The 18,891-nt window shown below is 41.0% G+C and overlaps 1 protein-coding gene across 3 annotated transcripts; it reads left to right on the top strand.

Annotated features, from left to right (window-relative positions):
• Positions 1–1,321: 1,321 nt before the first annotated feature.
• On the top strand, positions 1,322–17,950 carry hnf1ba (HNF1 homeobox Ba). Of its 3 annotated transcripts, XM_080288688.1 has the most exons (11): positions 1,322–1,891; positions 3,692–3,891; positions 4,151–4,418; positions 4,506–4,729; positions 11,253–11,407; positions 12,519–12,645; positions 12,727–12,909; positions 13,405–13,517; positions 13,850–13,894; positions 16,236–16,367; positions 17,052–17,189. In XM_080288688.1, the coding sequence occupies exons 1-10, from the start codon at positions 1,521–1,523 to the stop codon at positions 16,326–16,328; spliced, it is 1,779 nt and encodes a 592-aa protein (XP_080144814.1). In that variant the 5' UTR covers positions 1,322–1,520; the 3' UTR covers positions 16,329–16,367; positions 17,052–17,189. The 3 variants fall into 3 exon arrangements, with proteins under 3 accessions (XP_080144814.1, XP_026048308.2, XP_026048309.2); XM_026192523.2 differs by lacking the exon at positions 16,236–16,367 and having other exon boundaries at positions 17,052–17,950; XM_026192524.2 differs by lacking the exons at positions 13,850–13,894; positions 16,236–16,367 and having other exon boundaries at positions 17,052–17,950.
• The last annotated feature ends 941 nt before the right edge of the window (positions 17,951–18,891 follow it).

The following is an 18,891-nucleotide window of genomic DNA, read 5'->3' as shown; positions in this document are numbered from 1 at the left end:
TTATATTTGATTTCAGAGTTTGCTCTCCCTCATCATCATCATCTGGCTGCACCTGCCTCTGTGAGCGCGTTTGAGCTTCACGCAGGTAAACGCACCTTTAATAGCTATTTGTTGAATATTTGGAAGCAAAGGTGAAAAGGCGATCCCCCCACAAAAATCCACTCTGCTCTTATCGATAATGACTGAGGGTTTGTTTAACTCCTGAGTGAATTGAAGGTTTATGAGTAAAATAAAACTGAGGCAATTTAGGGGTTAGGGATAGTTTGTAAAGTGGTGATGTGCGCAGATAAGACAAGTGCATTCTTTTTAAAGGGAGTCTTGTAACAAATTATATTTGCGTACCTTCACTACTTTATATCTTTATATCTTAAATTACAATCATTTGTTATCTTCACGTAAAAAATATAGAGTGTGACTTCTGCATGCTTTGCTCTAGCTCGTCCTCGCGCTGTACCTGGCTGAGTGAGTGCGTCAGAGCTGCATGGTGACCCCCATGGGACGAGCACAGGTGAATATAACTTTATTAGCTATTGTTTTATTGCTTTAAGGTGAAGAGGTAAAGTCAATTGTGATCCCCAAAACGTCATTCTGCGCTTATCGGTATTGACTCAGGGTTTGTCTTACTCCTGAGTGAATTTAAGATTTATAAGTAAAATAAAACGGAGACAATTTAAGGTACATGGATAGTTTTGGAAGGGTTGATGTGCGCAGAAAAGACAAGAGCATGATTTTTAAAAGGAGGCAAATATATTTGCATACTGTCGCTACATTATATCTTAAACTTCATATAAATGTAAAATAAGTTATTGTAGCAACTCTGAAGCTGGAGACACATTTCAGCTATCCATATGACCTCATATGTGGCAATAATTTCCAAAAAATGTAAAAACAGATGGCTTATTAGAGGCTTTAACAATAAACAACATCTAATTTACAACAAAAAACACAAAAACAAACAAACAAAAAATAAACCCCACACACGGAGAAAAAAATTCCAACACACAAATAAAGTTAAATAGCCAAAAAAGTACTTGTACTGTACTAGCTGAACTCTGTCCCTAACTGTCTCGGTGCTTTTATGGAATAAAACTACTGATCCAGCGCAGCTGAATATGCGCAGCCCTTCTTAGTCTTTATGGCATATACAACAGGGTCCGAAGTCCACGAAAGTTTTGCTGATAAGGGGGGCCAATAAAAGCAGCCGTGCAGCAGTGTAAACACGTCTGCCTCGGCGCAAAGCGGCCCTTATTCTGTGGATTTACATAAAAGCTCCCATCAGCCGGCCCACTCATTACCATGTTTTATATTCCCCCGCTCTCAGAAAGCATCATGGCAAAGTAGCTCCATCCCTCCCCTTCAACAGGGAAGTGAAGCAGCTTCTCGGAGCAGGTGTCAGCAGCCGAAAGCCAGAGAGGGAGAAAGGAACTTTATTTTGACTTTCCTTTTGGTCTTTTCCCCACGATCCTCCCTTTCAACCCTCGGCTCCAGCGCGCACACAGTAGGCCTATGTGGTGTTTTTAATGTTCTTTAAAATGGTGTCGAAACTGACATCCTTGCAGCAGGAGCTCCTTAACGCCCTGCTGGACTCAGGAGTTACCAAAGATGTTCTGATCCAGGCCTTAGACGACCTGGACCCCAGCCCGCCGAACTTTGGAGTAAAACTGGAGAACTTGCCCATGTCGCCTCAGAGCGGCAAGATGAACGGAGGGGACGCAGATACGAAGCCCGTTTTCCTCACGCTCACCAACGGCCACAGCAAGGGCAAGCTTTCCGGCGACGAGGGCTCCGAGGACGGGGACGACTACGACACCCCGCCGATACTAAAGGAACTCCAATCGCTCAACACGGAGGAGGCCGCGGAGCAGAGGGCGGAGGTGGAGCGCATGTTGGCGTAAGTTCTCCTGACAAATTTCTATCTTCTAAAAAGTTTATATTATTTTTTTGGAATTTTATTTTTTTTATGGCAGACGAGAAGACAAGAAAGTGAAATTTGCGCATATGCTCGCTTACTTTTATCCGTCTGAGCTCGCCCAATGTGCTCTTAATTTAGAAGTTTACGCCTTTTTCAAATCAGGTTTTTAACATGTTAAAAAATATACAATAATAATAGGCAGTAATATCCCTAAAACACTTTTCAGGCTTTGTTTACAATTTTAAAATAACCCGCCACGATTAGGTTTTCACTTTCTGGTTACTAATTATCCACACGGATTATTATTTCTTTACCTTTGCAAAATATCAGCTGAACTTACTTCTATTTATTATTAACTATAGCTACTCCACCTCTCGACGATAAAAACGCCGGGCGCACGGACTCCACAAAAAGAAAGTAACGATACAACTTCTATTATTATTATTATTATTATTATTATTATTATTATTATTATTATTAAATCAATTTGACTGTGACAATTTTTTTGTTTTTCCGGTTCTTCCTCTGTCTGTAAACCCCTCTCACGGAAAAATAATATCCCATCACGAAGCCATTTCTTTCTAATTATCTCCGTTCAAACCACTCATCGTCGTTGAACTAATATTTGAGGCTCTATCATCCACTAACAGCACCGGAAGAATATCAAAACGAACCCACGTGTAGTTAAGTTATTATTAATTTTATTCTATAAATCATCAACTGAAAGATACACAGTGGCGTGTGATTAGAGTGAATGGAGATCTGGTTATTCATTGTCAAAAGTTATAAACTAACATCTCCCACTTAACCCACAGACTTAGATGTAGGCCTCCACATTCTCCAAAACAAACAGACGTGCGCAGATTTGCAATAATTACCGATGTCCGAGTGTCTGGGCCTGTTAGTGTCTGATTGCACGGTAAGGCTCAATTTCCACTCGTCTCTTTTTTAAATAGACACCGCTGCAACAAAAATTAACCAGAATATAAAGGTACAGTTTTACCACTTAAACTTAAAATTTGAAGTTAAATTTATATATGATATAAATTCCATACAACTTAATGTAGTTTTTTTTTTTTTAAATCACTTAACGGAGTTTTCCTTGAGGTTAAATTTTAATTTTAGAGCCTAATATATGACTGTAACCTAAGGTTTGATTATCATCTTAAGAAATTCTGCATTTTTACATTTTTAAAGAATATCCTGCTGTTTGTGCTATACTAAATTATGTCTTGTTTTATTTTTTATTTTATACTTTGAGTAGATCAGATATTTAAAGTTAAGACAGCCTATGTAAAGTTTGTTTTATGGTTTTAATTTCGATTTTTACTCTTTCTATATTAAATCGAAGAGTTTAGGTAACAATGCTGCTTAAATCTACTCTGAGCTGAACTAACCTTTGGAAATATTTACAGCTCACTGAGCAGGCTGGAATAATAAATGGGTTGTCTGTGTTGGAGACTCTTTATTTTTACAAACCCCTTAAACTCCAGGCTTTGAAAACAGGGAAACAACAAAAGGGAACAAGTTCATGACTAGTTGTTTCACTTTTATATTTACTTTAAATATGAACTTTTAAAACCATTTCCACATCTGAAATGATACAATCTCACATGAACTAGTGATTTAATAGCATGACTATTCCAGAACTCTTTATTTGAGCCTCAAAGTTTGAGTAAATGGTGGATTTTCTTTTCATAACTTTCCCCTGAACGCTGCACGTACTTGAGTGCTGCAATGAACCATGTTTTCTGCCCCTGTTGTTCTAACTGAACGCAGAGAGGATCCATGGCGTGCTGCCCGCATGATCAAAGGTTACATGCAGCAGCACAACATCCCCCAACGCGAGGTGGTGGACATCACAGGGCTGAACCAGTCTCACCTTTCCCAGCACCTCAACAAAGGAACGCCCATGAAAACACAGAAGCGAGCGGCCCTTTACACCTGGTATGTCAGGAAACAGCGGGAAATTCTACGACGTAAGTTAATATTTGAGTTTCTCACAGCTTGGCCACAGCCTGAAATGTTTAGCTGGCAGCAGCACGCTGCTTTATTTGGGTTTGAAACCTGTAGGGATATCATGTTTCCTCACCCTGAAGAATGGCATGTACATGCAACTATTTTTCATTATGCATCAAAAGTGAAAATGCATCTAATTTATACATTCAAAGTGCCAAACTTTGTATAAGAAAGCATTTTGATATCAGTGTTATTGAACAAGCCTCTTCTTATTTTCAGAGTTCAACCAGGCAGCTCATGGTCCTGGCAGCAGTATGGCTGACAAAGGAAATCCAGATCAGGGTTATTATTTTGCAGAGTTCAATCCATCCGGTCAGAGCATGGGTCAGCCCGGCGAAGAGGTGGGCATCGAACCCTCCTGTAAGAAAATGAGGCGCAACCGCTTCAAATGGGGGCCTGCGTCCCAGCAAATCCTGTACCAGGCCTACGAGCGGCAGAAGAACCCCAGCAAGGAGGAGCGGGAGGCTTTGGTGGAGGAGTGTAACAGGTAGACACACATGAGGCCACTTTTAGCACAAAAATGCTGCCCGTGCAGTGCTACCACCACATTCTCACCTGGTGTTGTTCCCCGCAGAGCTGAGTGTCTTCAGAGAGGTGTCTCCCCCTCCAAAGCTCAAGGCCTCGGCTCTAATCTGGTCACGGAAGTGCGAGTCTACAACTGGTTCGCCAACCGGCGTAAAGAGGAAGCCTTCAGGCAGAAGTTGGCCATGGATGCAATCACTGCTCCGAGCCATGGCATCAACCCTCTGCTCTCTCATGGCTCACCGCATCATCCCCAGGCCAGCGCTTCACCTCCAAGTAAGATGTCAAGTGGTGATGCTTTGCAAGCGGTTCGGCAGATTACACATGCTAACATCAGCCTATGGGAGACTTGATGACGGTGGCGCAAAAGGTGCATGATTTCATTTTCTTTGGTGTAAAACTATTTTGAGGAAAGCACAGAGGCTCACAGTTGATGTGATCAGAGAGCCAGAGAAAGACATGACAAGTGATCAATGAGCGTGAGTGAGTGAGCTGAGCGAGTGGCATTGTTATTCTGATCTTTGAAAACACTGAGAACAATCCACATTGTACCTGCAATCTCCACTCCAAAGTCAGCATGGAGAGGCATGATACAAAGGGCAGCAACCCCGTGACAGGCCAGGGTCAGGCCAGGGTCATAGAAGGGGGAACAGACATCACCTCGATGTACCACCTTCATTTCCACATTTCCTCCTTCCATCGAGTTTTCTAAGGACTCACGGAGTTGCCAAAACAAGGAGAAGACTGTGGACTGTTGCTCTGACCATTTCACCTTGCCTTTATGTTTGCATCCAAACTAATTAGTATTGACTGAGTTTACCTTGCGTATACTACATAAAACAAAGCAGCTAGGGCTCACAGAGCATTATCCCCATGCCATCACTCACCCTCCATAAACCTCTGTGTTCAGAGACTCACTCAGATCCCATTGTTAGCCTCTTGTGTTCGAACACGAGTCCAGCTTTGAAGGGGAGACTAATGGTTTGCTTTGTCTTGCTCTTTTACCTTTCCATAAACTGGTCCCACTTGTGGATTGTCTATTTGCTTAAGGTTTTTTGTCTCCTTGTTTTTGTTGAGAACACCTGAGCAGGCCTGGATATCAGGATGCAAAGAAAGGAAGGTTTGGTGCATGGCGGAGAGCACTTTGTTTCACCAAAATCTCTCTGCTGGCTGCTTACAAGGTGTCCTGCTGGCATCATGCTGACAGCATCAGCTGTTTTTCAGTGTCATCCCCTGAACTGACAATAATATCCCAGTGGGGCACCTCATTGCGTTGCTAGGGCACGGCCTGTATTATGCATGCTTAATGGACAATTAAAATCCTTTGCTGCTACATCTCCCAGGCCTTTGATAAGGGGCTCCTCTGATTCTACTCTCTATACTCTGCTCCAGCAGGAGGTCCCATTGTCTGTGGTGTATTAGAAGACTGCAGTCACTGTAACCTAGGTTCATTTATCTTGGCTGGGCCTGGAGGAGGACTGAATTTAAAGCCCCCCCTCCTCACCTTCATGGACATTAGTATAGTTGCTGAGGCTGGTCGCAGACTTGGAGCAGCAGGAGCTGTCCACTGTGGTATTGGCTCTTTTCTGGCCAGACAGGACTGATGACCCCTTCTTCGCCTATAGAGAAAGCTGGTAACCCCCCTCCTTAAACTGCCGCCACACCTTCAGTCTTACAAGGGAGGTCACTTCTGGGTCATTTCAAAGGAACTCCTCTTAGTCAGGGAGTTTTTATTGATTTTGCTTTGGTTCGTTGATCAGTTGGTCACAACTGGATAGACAGTCAAACAGTGTGACGTGCATTTTTGGTGGTGACCTTTTTAGGAAATGAAACTGATCTTTCAAGCAGATTGCTTACAGTATTTTATAGCAGCCGTCTGTGTCGTCCCATGTAATAAGTGCCTAATATTCATCCACTCATGTTTACTGAGCTTATCAAAAGCATCTTATTTAGCCATTATTCTTTAAAGTAGGAGCTCCTCAAACAAATTTATAGGTGTCATTAAAATGGTATGGTTATCAATCAGCATTTTCTTGGCCAAAGAAAAAATAAAAATGAATGAAAATCATTCAAAAATCCAAATTTTTGTATTGAAGTTCTGCGTTTTACAATTATTTTTTTTTTAAAGCTGAATCTAAAAAAGCCTGATGTCTTCTGTATACCCTTTTACAGTGAGGCTAACCTAACAGTGAGCTACTGTTAGTTTCATCAACAAAACTGGGAGTTTTCAGCATGAAAGTTACTTTTACTCTTTATGCAAAAAGTCATTTTTTTATCAGCAGGAGCAGTCAGTATCTGCATGGCTCCACCAAGGCTAAAAATTCCCTCCACAAACTGAGTTCCTGGATCCAGAAGGATGTCTGGATTGTATTAGATTTTAATATATTCTAAAAATGGTGGTTTTAAATTATTCTGTTTTACTTTGATAGGAATATGTAAAAGCAATCTTACATGAATTCAGATTTCCATGGACAAAAGCGAATCACGTGCATGTTAGTCCAAGCTGCTAAAACATTCGTGTCATTTATTGAGTTATTCTGCTAACAAGCAGACAAACAAATCGGATCAATCACGCAACCTGGTTTGTGAAGATAATGCTTGTCTTTTTGTTAAGCAGGATTCTGAATAGACAACTTTTGCTTGTGATGGAGTGTTTTAGATTGATGGTAATTTGACAGCTGAAGCTAAATTGCGCTGTGTAAGCTGAACTGTGTTGTTCTGCACGTTACCAAACTAGCAAACTCAGAAGTTCCAGATCAGATACAGTAGCATGTGTGGGTTGTGTTGCTTTCTGTAACCTCAGGCTAGCTTAAAACAGGGACACACACACAGAAGGAATGGCCTAGCTCTGCACTTTCCAGTGCTCCCAGAGTGCTACAAAGAGGAGACTGGCTACGTCCTGCAGAGACCCAGGAGGTCTGTCATATTCAGCGGCACTACAATGAGCACTGCCTGGGGTTGGGGAGGCAGGCTTTGATATTACATGGGTCACACAGGGAGCTAGAGGCTTTTAAACCTGCTGAAGGTCCATGCTACCACTCCCATCCTGAAGTTCTCGCCCTCCCCCTGCTCTCAAAAAGCAAGTTGCAGTTTTTTTTCTTGACTGGGCCGTCAAAAAGACTAGAAACCCTAGTTTCTAACTTTAGTTTGTGGAAGTCTGAGCTTCCCTGCAGCTTAAATTACTACAGAAGCCAAAGAAACAAAACTCTCCTGAATAGCATCCTTTAAGAGGTGGCCCAGCTCCGAGATAACTGACTTTTTATGAGTCCTCCTCTATTGTGTGGCAATGGGGGTCATGAGTCCAATGGAGTGCTTTATTGTTCTGTGGCAGTGTTTACAAGGCACGGCGGGGTGTTGTGGGGTTGATAGTATGTTGCAGGACACAATATGATGTCTGTTGGCCGTACAAAATGGAGGACAGGTACTTTAGAGGATGAAATATGACAGCAGCTTTGAAGTAGCTGCATTTTAACTATCCATATTCAAAGCAATAGCTCCGCATTATCAGATGTGCTTGCATGAAATATGTTTGCTTTACTGGCGATAGTTAAATGAAAAGATTGCTATTACTTGCATATCTCTTAAATGAGAAGCTTAACAAGAGTTCGTATTTTAAAAGAAAGACTTGGAGCAGGAGTGAAAAACTTTAAAATCAGCATCTAGAAGATCTGGAAGCTCACCCAGTAACAGGTTATCGGATTTCCTAAACCTGTACAAAGACAGATTTCGGCAAATGTAGAGAAATGGTGTCTCAAGATTGTTATGGTTAAAGCTGTAGATGCATTGATAAAGATGGAGCTGTAAACTACAGCGATTTCATGATTAGTGGTTTTGGCAAAATCTCATTAGAAGCAAACTAAACTATACGATTTGCACAGCAACACCTAGAAATCGATGTCCCTCTCATTGCTCACCTATTGTGTCAAAGCCTCTCCCTCTTTTTATCTCGAAATGTGTGCATATCAATACTTCCGACTTCTGCAGGGTGTTCCGGCTGTCACACCTGGGTCAGGGACGTGGGACTTGGGGAAGATGATGTTGATCTTAGTGCAAACAGAGTCTGTCTCTGCACTGTTACTGAGGGAGGGAAGCACTGTGTGACAGTGCGAGGTTGAAACCACAGGATAAGAATGTGTTTGGCATTGCTTGTAATTGTGTAATGTTTACTCTGTTGATATCAGAGGGAGGCCTGCATCAGCAAACATACATTTGATTGTCAGTTGGGAGGTGGAGCATTCCTATGGGCCTCCAGTGAGAGACAGAAAGTAGTCTAGACGGGGGATTAAGTGATGTCATTAAATTTATTCTCATCGATTCACTGTGAATCTCTTTAAACTGTTTGAAATATAACAAAAACTTGAAAGTTTGGAATGTGGACTGTAACTAGGCTCCCAGTTTTATAAGACACTTTTTATTCTCATTTTCAGTTCCATTTTTATTTACTCTATGGCAGTTTCTTAGTATGATTACCAATTGAAAAAAATGTCATTATCTATCATTCTGAGTTTGCATGCTGGGCGTTGGACCAGAGCCTCTCATACAAGCTGTTTTAGTCTCATCTCCTTTAGGCCAGCCTCCAACTTTCTTGTGATTGGCTGCCACTTGCAAACAGAAGGATAGGTCTCCAGTAGGGGGATTTGAGAAGACCGGCTTAACTAAGTAACGGATTATCAGAGACTGAAACAGACACCCAATAGAAATGGCTAAATTATTGAAATGAAAATGTGAAAAAACAAAACAAACAGCAAATCAACACAATGGCTAGCAATTAAAAATGTTAGCTAGTGGTATAAATAAGCAAATAAATATTTAACTAAAACGTCTTAATAAAAAGCTTGTATAGTTAACTAAAAATATAAATAAAAAATTGGATATCTTGATTGAATGTGCAGATTTTTCATTAGATAATAGTTTGGGTAAATAAACAAAAAGGTTTTAGCTGATAGAATAGATAAACAAAAATGGTAACTAGTGATTACTAATCGTTAACTGACAGCAGAGATGAATACATAGAAATATTGGGTAAAACTGACGATAAGGAAATTTTAATGTTTAGCTAATATATATAAAAGGGGGCTATAAAGGATTAACAGTACAGATAACAGTTTAAATTGCTAGCTGAAATTATGCTGAAGGTAAACAAATAAAAATAATTAGGTAATAGTATTGATAAATAAAGCCCCAGTATTGAGTACCCAAGTTAAATAGGTAGCACAAACACAAAACCTGAAAGACATAGCTGACAAATCTTAATTTCACCTGTTTAGTATTGACAAGCTAATGTTTCCACCATTTGGCCTTCAATTCATGCTAGTGCTACCTATCACACTAGAGTTATATGATTTAGATTTAGCATCGTGCATAAATGTGCTGAATCTGTGCTGCTCGTATTTAGTGAGTGAAACAAATAAACAATTAGCTGAAATCATGTAACAGCAAGTTTAGCTAGCAAAAACACAAATAAAATGTGGATGCTTTTGGTTGAAAGTACAGATAACAGCTGAAACTATTAGCTAATAGCACAGATAAACAAATTGAAATACAAATTGAAATATCTCGTTACAAATATATATCTGTTTAAAGTACAGCTAAAAGTTAAAATTATTAAAATTGCTAAAAGTAGATAAAATAGTTGGATAATAATATAGATAAAACTCCAGTTTTGAGTACCTAAAGGCACCTAAATAGCACTAATAGTACAAAACTTTAGATAAATAGCTGACAAATCTTTATTTCAGCAATTTATTTTTGCTATGCCATTAAAAATGCTAATGTTTTGGCTCTGCAACCATCATTACAGTTTTGTGCTAGTGTTACTTATTATGGAGTTATATGATTTTGATTTAGCATCATTTACTGAGAAGGCACATCCTCTTCAGAGACTGAAACAAATAAGATTCTTAGCTGGAAATACACAATGAAAATTTTTTAAATATCTGGGTAAAAATGTAAAAAAAAAACCCAAAAAAACCCCCCAGGTATTTTTGTACAAAGTACGAAAAAGTACAGATAACAATTGAAATTATTGGACAATAGTATAGATAAACACATAAAAATGTTAGTTAGAAATACATTGCTAATATATTGCTAGCTACAAATATGAATAAAAATGGGATTAGTTAACAGTATGGCTAACAGTTGGAAGCTAAATACACTGGAATAAAAGCTGATGATATTTAATATATTAGCTAAAACATCGAAAACCCCATTTAATATGTTCCTAAGCATAATGTACAACTATTAAGTGAAACAGTAGCCTAAAGTAGTGGAGGAAATGTGAAAGTAAAGTTAACATTAGAGTCTAAATGATATACTTTTTAGACAATTCATTAAGTACAGCTACCATTACTCTTAATGACAGTTATTAAAATACCTTGGACCAAATATATTGCTCTATAAGGTGAAAAATAAAAAAGCACTAGGGACAACCTTTGTTCAAACTGAATATCTTTTCGTAACCCTGACGTAATACAAACATCATTGGTAATGTTTGTATGCTGGTCACAGAGTCTGATGGGAGTCCTGCTTATGTGAGTGCATGTACACAGTGAATGGCCTTGGCTAAGCTGCTCAGATAGCAGCAGTGGACGGGTCACTGTCTTTGTTTGCTCAGTCCTCCCCTATCCGAGTCAAAGAGCAGGTGAGTGCGGTGGGTTGGAGTGACAGTGTCACTGCTCAGCACTGACGAGCCAATGCTCTTCACTGCCCTATATACCTGCAATAGTTGCAGCACACAGCGACCGTGAGGCAAGACAAGTTAAGTTAACCTGCTCTCTCTCTGGTTCTCTCTCTCTCTCAGTGAGATACGTGCAAGTTCCCAGTGAGGTCACCTCCTCCTCGGCCATCAGTCACCACAGTAGCAACGCAATGGCGACCAGCCAGTCAGTGCTCCAGCAGGTGTCTCCGGGAGGACTGGACCACAGCCACAGTCTGCTGTCACCCGACGCCAAGATGGTGAGTGAACACACCTGGGCCCTGGTGGCCTCAGATTAGATAAGAACCTGCCTGCGTTTAGCATAAACGTACAAAGTAGGTTCCTGAACCTCCTCTCCCATGGACGTGCTGGCAAGAGCCAACAATTAGCACATTGTGCTGCTGTGTTTGGAAGGTGGAGCCACGGTGGCTGTACTAGCAGGCAGCCATCACCAAAGTGCACCAGGCATGTTCATCTCTCAGCCAATAAACCTGACAAAGAAACATTCTGTTCCTATTGATTAAATGCCTCACAAAGAGGAGCCAAAGGTGGAGTGTTGCTTGTTCTGCCAGAGAAATGACGCCAACATTTGATCATGCCCGATACTTTTTTTTCTGCATCTACTTCTCCCCTTTTCCCTAGTTCAATATTTGATCAGTGATCAGGAAACCTGTGCATACTATCATAGCGTCTGTACAAGTACTTTTAAAAAATGTGCAATGTGCTAATGTCAAAATACAGCATTATTCAAATCATCAGGGATTACAGTATCCGTCCGTTTGAACTGTTTATTTTGTTTGGAAACTGGGGAAAAATTAGTCATACAGCACAGTTTACCTCTGCCCTGCATTATGTGAAATGAGGGCAGGCATTGTAGTGTGCGGCAGGTCAGAGCTGTCAGTTGTTTTACGCAGATGTGAGTCGGGCCAAGTTCTCCTCTGTGGGCAGGAGGCTGTAGTCAAATAAACGCAGCCCCACTGAGGGGGAGGATCCAGATAAAGATTACTGTAAATGTTGGGTGAAGCATTTGTTTGAAGCCACATGCGCGGAGAATGCGCAACGCCAACTCACACAGCCTTCTCGGCGACATTTTATTATGATTTTATTTTCCTTGGAATTTTTTTCTTTATCAGTATGTTCTTGTGTGTGATGGGAATTACGCAACTGTGGTGTCGTACAAAAGAATCCGAACTGAGTCAACATTTATGTCTGTTGTTTGTCTAACTGCCAACATCTCTTTCACTTTGAACATGAATTTATGTGAATTTACATAGCCAGTACTCTGATAACTCTGAGTGTAGTGCTCAGCTAAAAACAAATAGTACTGCTATAAAACTGTACTGTAATTTTATTTCCATGATCTCTTTACAGATTTCAGGTTCAGGTGGAGGACTTCCTCCGGTCAGCACACTCACAAACATCCACAGTTCCCATCACAGCCATCAGCAGACACAGAACCTCATCATGCCTCTGTCTGGAGTCATGGCCATAGCACAAAGTATGTCTAGCATACATCAATACAAATTTTCGCTTGTTCTAAAGGCACGTGGTGACTGACATCTTACTTGGGTGTCACCAGGTTTGAACACATCGCAGTCTCAAACGGTGCCAGTGATCAACAGCGTGGCGGGAAGTCTTGCAGCGCTCCAGCCGGTGCCGTTTTCCCAGCAGCTCCACAGCCCTCATCAGCAGAGCCTGATGCAGCAGAGTCCGAGCCACATGAGCCAGCAGCCGTTCATGGCCTCCGTCACACACTCACACAGTCAGTAACACATTTTGATTGTTTTTGTCAGTCCAGTAGGCACTAGTATGCATTTTTAACAAGTTTTTGGAGGTTTCTAACATTAGCTTTTAGGCCTTGTGTTAAAACAAAGCACAACTTGTAACCAGACAGTTTTAATGTGTTTATTTAGACATAAAAAAAAACTTTGATGTGATTTGAAGCTTTAATGGGGAGGAGCTCAGAGTAATCCAGCCTAAAACAACACCACAATCAGCCACCATGCTTCCATCTGGTCTGATTTCTCTCTCAAAGTCAGTTTTTGTGGTTTAAAGCAAAGAGTTCCCACCCTGACTCTTAATAACTAAAGCACAAATAAAAGTGGAAGAAGATAGTTTGTAAATGTTGCTGAATATAATATTACACACCAGGTATGCAGCTTCCTCTCTGCAGCTGTAGATCAGCTCTTAACCTTAATAAATATTTACTTGTCCCTGTTATGGAAGTGTAATAATCTATTATGTCTCCCTTTTTCAGTGTATCCGCACAAACAAGAACCCCCGCAATATTCCCACCCGTCACGTTTCTCCTCAGCCATGGTGGTCACAGACGCCAACAGCCCCCTCAGCTCCATATCCTCGAGCAAGACGGTGAGACTTTAACCCCGTGCCACAAACAGCTACAGTTAGACGCACCTTCTGACCGCTTCCCCTACCCGCCGATGATGATTTCAGTTCGAGTAATTACGGGGACATTTGCATGAGAATCACCGTTCAATTTGCATTTTATATTGTAATTCTTTGCAACTGTCGTGTTTCCCTGCTGATGCACAAAAAAAAGAAAAATCCTTCTCACCTTACTCTGACTGAGAGAAACAGCACCATCAAAGCTCGCTGCAACAGCAGGAACTAGATCACAGCAGGGAGAAGTGTGTGTGTGTGTTATGACGGTGTGCTGACTTGTTTGATTCCTGTCACATTAGGACGCTCCTGTAAACAAGATGGTGCAACTTGGGGGTCTCTCCTGGGTAAATACAATTTTATTAGTTCAGTCACGCAGTTTACATGAGTGAAATTATCAAACTCAAACACACATCAAATCACTTAGGACAGTTGTGGCTGTGCACGTTGATCCCTTTGCTTTCTGTTTACGGCTGATGTTCAAACACTTTCATTAGGAGAGACGGATGTATGGATAGGACACTCCTCAGAATTCCTATTTCCTCTTAAACAGCTGTCTAATCAATCACATGTTCCCTCAGCCTGAACGCCTCTTGATTAATGCTCCCTATTTTCACTTTCCTCTGCCCGACGAGACTTACTTCTGCGATCAGGAAATGAGACCTGTTAATCAAAGTTCTCAACCCCTGTGTGCTGCAGCTTTCCTCCATGCTACAGTGAGGCTGGAGATGAGATGGGCTGGGTGAGGGGGCAGCGGCTTTTTTTTTTCTCCTTTTTTTTTTTCTAATTACATCTCTTCCTCTTTCCTACTTCTCCCTGCTCTCGGTGATCGCTCTAGCCTGAAATGTTGTCCACGGTGCTTTCACACACTCAATTTCCCACGCTGAGACAGAGTGATTGTACCGTGAGCTGCTACTGCCAGACTGATGGCTGCAGGGGAGGATAGCTGAGAACGCTGTGTATCCTGTGAGCAGCAAATAGCAAAAACTCCTCTAACCTAAGTGTTACTGCCTCCTTAAAACTGACTAAAAATAGATGTTGTCACCTGTAGTGGTAGGTCCTTTGTTTAAGTAAAAGCACTAAAACCACTAATGTAAAAATGGTTTTAAACTTTTTTTATTACCTAATATGTTCAACCTATATGGAGATCCCTTTTGTTGGTGAAGCCGTCTGTAATATTTTCGTTTTTGTGAGTTGAACACAACATATTAGCCAAGAAAAAAAAGATATTTATTCTTTATTAATGATATCATGGATCTGTGTGCTCAGATTATCGTTATTGTTTGATAAGGATTTATCTATTTATCGTCTGAATTAATAAGTTAATCGTGTAGCTAAATGCAGTTTTATTAGACCGCATCAAATGGACAAAATATTTAATTTTAAATAAGAATTTTATGAATAATTACATCTTGAAATCTCAGCTTTTTTCTCTACCAGATTATAGCAGGTTATTTTTGTAAAAATGAGGCTTTAGCTGTATTTTGTCATAATATTTTAAACGCATTTTGGGGTAAAATGTTAGCCATAAAGGAAGGGAAGTACAAAGTAGCATAAAATTCCAGACAAAGTGCACATATACTCGGTTATTTTATACCACTTCTTTTTTATTTAGTGACCTGTTAGCCCCAAAGCTTTCCGAGGTATTTTCTTATCAGGACTTTATTTGGATAGGTTTGCCTCCTTGTCGTGACACCAGCATGCTCGGGCTTTATAACACTTGCTGTTTACTAACCTTTCATTATACCTGAGTCTGCTTCAAACTCGCCTCTGCTCAGAGAGCCGCCGTCTAATGACTCAGGTCTTGGCTGCGTGTCAGCTTTATCAGGTGACGCTGTTTGCTGGCTGGGGGGTCACACCGGGGTCAGCTGCCTCCACCCCTAGAGAGGCAGGTGAAAAATAAATTCCACAAACAGTCTAAACGAAGAGAGCGTTTCAATGGAAACGGCTTTTCAGAGTTAGGAGAAGAGGGATGAGGAATGTATTTGGTCAGGTGTGGCGCATCAAGGTGGAGGGCTGCAGGAAGTGTTCACTGAAGTAAAAGTAGAAATGTGACACTGCACAAGTAAAAGTCTTGCATTTGCAGTCTTAACTGATAAAAGAAATTTGTTCAGTTAATTCATCTGTATTTTGAAGATCCAGTAAAGGCTAAGCTAACTGGGCAAAGTTGTCTTAATTAATTACTGATGTCAGCGTATGTGAGAAACCATTCTGCCTGAAAAATTTGCTGGCAGCTGCTGCTAACCTTTGAACGTTGCAGTGAATTCAGTATTTTTAGCCCTTCAGCAAGTAGTTTTTGAAACAGACACAAGATTAAAAGTGAACTAAAACCATCCCAGATGATGATGATAACGTGACAGTTGCTCTTTCTCTCTCATTCACATGAATGAAATAGTTGATAGCCTTTATTTACCTCAGCTGCTAAAGGTAACTGGCCTTGTCCTCTGTTTGATCAACCGGTCACGAGTACCGCTGATCCTCTACCCTCTTGCCGTAGAATGCTCTTGTAATAACACGTCTGCTTTAAATTAACAGCCATCAGCTCTCGTTTTGTTTTGTTTTTTAAGAATTAACCCCTCATTTCTTGAAAAGGCTTTTATTTTGAAACATGTGAAGTGAAGTTTGTGAAGAAATACGAATACTGACCGTCTGACAGCTGGTCACTTATTCGGGTGTTATTCTACATAGCAGAGAATAAGTGAAGGAGAAACCATCGCACAGGAGAGAGAGAAGATCAGCAGCTCATGGTACTGGTCAGATTGGAGCCGAGGCTGGAGATAGAGTTGACTTTATGAAGCGCTTCTGCTCTTTAACAAATAGGTTTGTAAGGAATGAAGCCCTGGCTGATTGAATCCATGTTTTTGATAAACTGCCTGGCTTTGAATGCTTTTTTGTCTCACAATTAGCTTCATACATTTTGTAGCACATGAAAAACACCATATCTATTCCATTCCATTCAATTGTATTTATATAGCGCCAAATGACAACAACAGTCGCCTCAAGGCGCTTTATATTGTAAAGTAACAAGGTTAACAACTGAAAATCTACACCTGACGGTGCCAGTGTGCTAAAGACGTCTTTCCACTGACCCCAAATGGCTAAAATATCACCTATGGCAGCTTTGTCATTGACTGGTTCTGTTACTTTGGTGGATCATTATAATTTGGTATTAATTAGTGATCGCTTCATTATACTGAGGTACAATATAAAATAAATGCACATTTCTTCTATATATTTGAAACATCAGGTACATGAAATGTTCCCTTTATGCCGTCTAATTCAACCAATATGACGATCGCGCTTCGTTCATTTTTTTAAGCTTATCCATAAACAGCCATTCACCCCATTAACATATAGAAAAGGGTCAGAATGACAGGAATTCACTGTAGTCCATCATCACCGTTGTGTGTCTGTATATGTAAATTACTGGACAGATTGTATTTATTGTTTTATGAAACACAGCCTTGCTTCGTCTGACATTTCTCTCATCCTCCACCTCCACAGTGTCCTCTTCAAGCTTGGTGAGAGCGTCCACCTGACTTCCTCGGTGCCCGGCAACCAGAGCGCATTTTTCCACCCTCTCATCGCGGTGACCATGACAACTCCTAATAACCCGCAACAGCGTGCCGGATGATGAGTCAGTCAACAGACGCAGAGGAGTGACGACGGCGGGCACGGCGGTGGAAATGAGAAAAGGGGACAGTGGAAAAAAAAAAACCAAAACCCCCCCAACTCACCTGCACCTGAAAGGGAGGAGTCTGGATTTCCCTCTGTGGCACACAAATGATCAACAGGGATGTATGATTTTAACCGAATCTTTTGAAAACAGTGTTCAGTTTTCCATCCTCCCGTCTCTCTCTCTCTCTCTCTTTTTTTTGTTTTTAACAATTTGCAGTCATCCTCTGTTGTGACATTACCAAGGAACAAAAATCGGGCACCAAAAACTGCTCACGAACCAGACTGAAGGCTCTGCGATGACTTTAACTGTGATCTAAGGTGGAAATACAAAGTCACGCTGGCACTAAGGGACAGAGACACTGATCTGCTTGTGTGCAGGCCGAGGTAGGACTGGGCTGAAAGCCTTGCGCGTGAGCAGACTACGTGACAATCACAATAACCTTTATTGATCTTGCGTTTGACATTCTAAAAGTCTTCCATGTTATTCTTTCACACTCGGTTTACTGTACTAGCAGTAGTGCAAAGGATGAATGCCTGTTTGTCATTCCCAGTTGTTCAGTGTGTATACTGTGATTGAAAAAGACTTTGACAATCTTGAAAGGACTATGCAATGCGTCTGTAGGTGTATGCAATGCTTTGTATAACTGGATTCTGCACAAAACTCCACACACTTGTACACTGTCAGTGAAAACAGCTGCCTGTAAATAAAAGAAAAGCACATTGGGTGTAAGAGTGACAAAATATGCCAAAGTATAGGAGCTTCGATTGCAGCTGCGTGTCTCATAAGCTACTCTGCCACATTTGTAATCTTGGCCTTGCCTCAGTCATCGAGGGAAGGACTGAGTCACTGACTCTAAATGTGTCCCTTCCCCTTCAGGAAACCTCTGACTGTTGTTTGCACATAGATTCAGGTGAATTTCAGGAATGGGACCCGCCCTCTCTTTATCTCTCCCACGTCCTTCTTCAATCCGAAATAGTACAAATATTGTTAATAACTCCTCATCATAAAATATATATCACAGGATCTCTCCCCCCCCCCCCCCCCCCCCTTGAGTAGAATGATAATAATGTCAAGTATTCAGAAACAAAACAAACATAAAAGTCAGACAATGTTGTGACAGGAACGGCTCTAATCATTGCAGGATTCCAGAAAGGCTGAGAAATGTTGGGGAGAGGAGCAGCTGCTGTGGGTACAGACGCCCACGCTAACAGTATTAAGGTTTGTTCAGAGAGATACCAAAGTGGGGTTCATGCAAATTTGATATCCCTCCCTCCAGCATCCTTCTTTCTCCCCTCCTCCTTCCCCTCTCTCATAGGTGGATACCTCTGAATCACCTCTTACTCAGTCATACCATTAATTTTGTGTGCCAAAATTCCAAAATCTTGCTTTTGCTCTCTGTCTGAACACACCGTCGCAGGCTCATTAGCTGGACAATAGTGAACCAAATTTAGCACCAACCATGAGTTTTCTTCTTGCTTTAAGAACCTGTGAGACAAAAAAGGCATTTATGCAAACACAACTGGCATGTAAGACGTGGCAGATCCAGTCTCCTGTTCAATATTAGGTCATAATATTGTTATTATTATGTCATTGGTTTGTGACTGTTATAGGCATATTTACTGCCGTCTGATCAGAAGGCACTCGTACTTGTTTGACAGGACATGA

Source organism: Astatotilapia calliptera, chromosome 14 (assembly GCF_964374335.1).
Source record: "Astatotilapia calliptera chromosome 14, fAstCal68.1, whole genome shotgun sequence".
Taxonomy (NCBI): Eukaryota; Metazoa; Chordata; class Actinopteri; order Cichliformes; family Cichlidae; genus Astatotilapia; species Astatotilapia calliptera.
Note: the sequence above shows the minus strand (reverse complement) of the source record. Positions and strands in the feature narration are given on the sequence as shown.

Coding starts and splice junctions, on each gene's coding strand:
- hnf1ba (XM_080288688.1), top strand. CDS start 1,521: ATGTTCTTTAAAATGGTGTCGAAACTGACATCCTTGCAGCAGGAGCTC. Junction 4,730..11,252: donor GGCCAGCGCTTCACCTCCAA/GTAAGATGTCAA, acceptor TCTCTCTCTCAG/TGAGATACGTGCAAGTTCCC. Junction 12,910..13,404: donor CTCCGTCACACACTCACACA/GTCAGTAACACA, acceptor TCCCTTTTTCAG/TGTATCCGCACAAACAAGAA.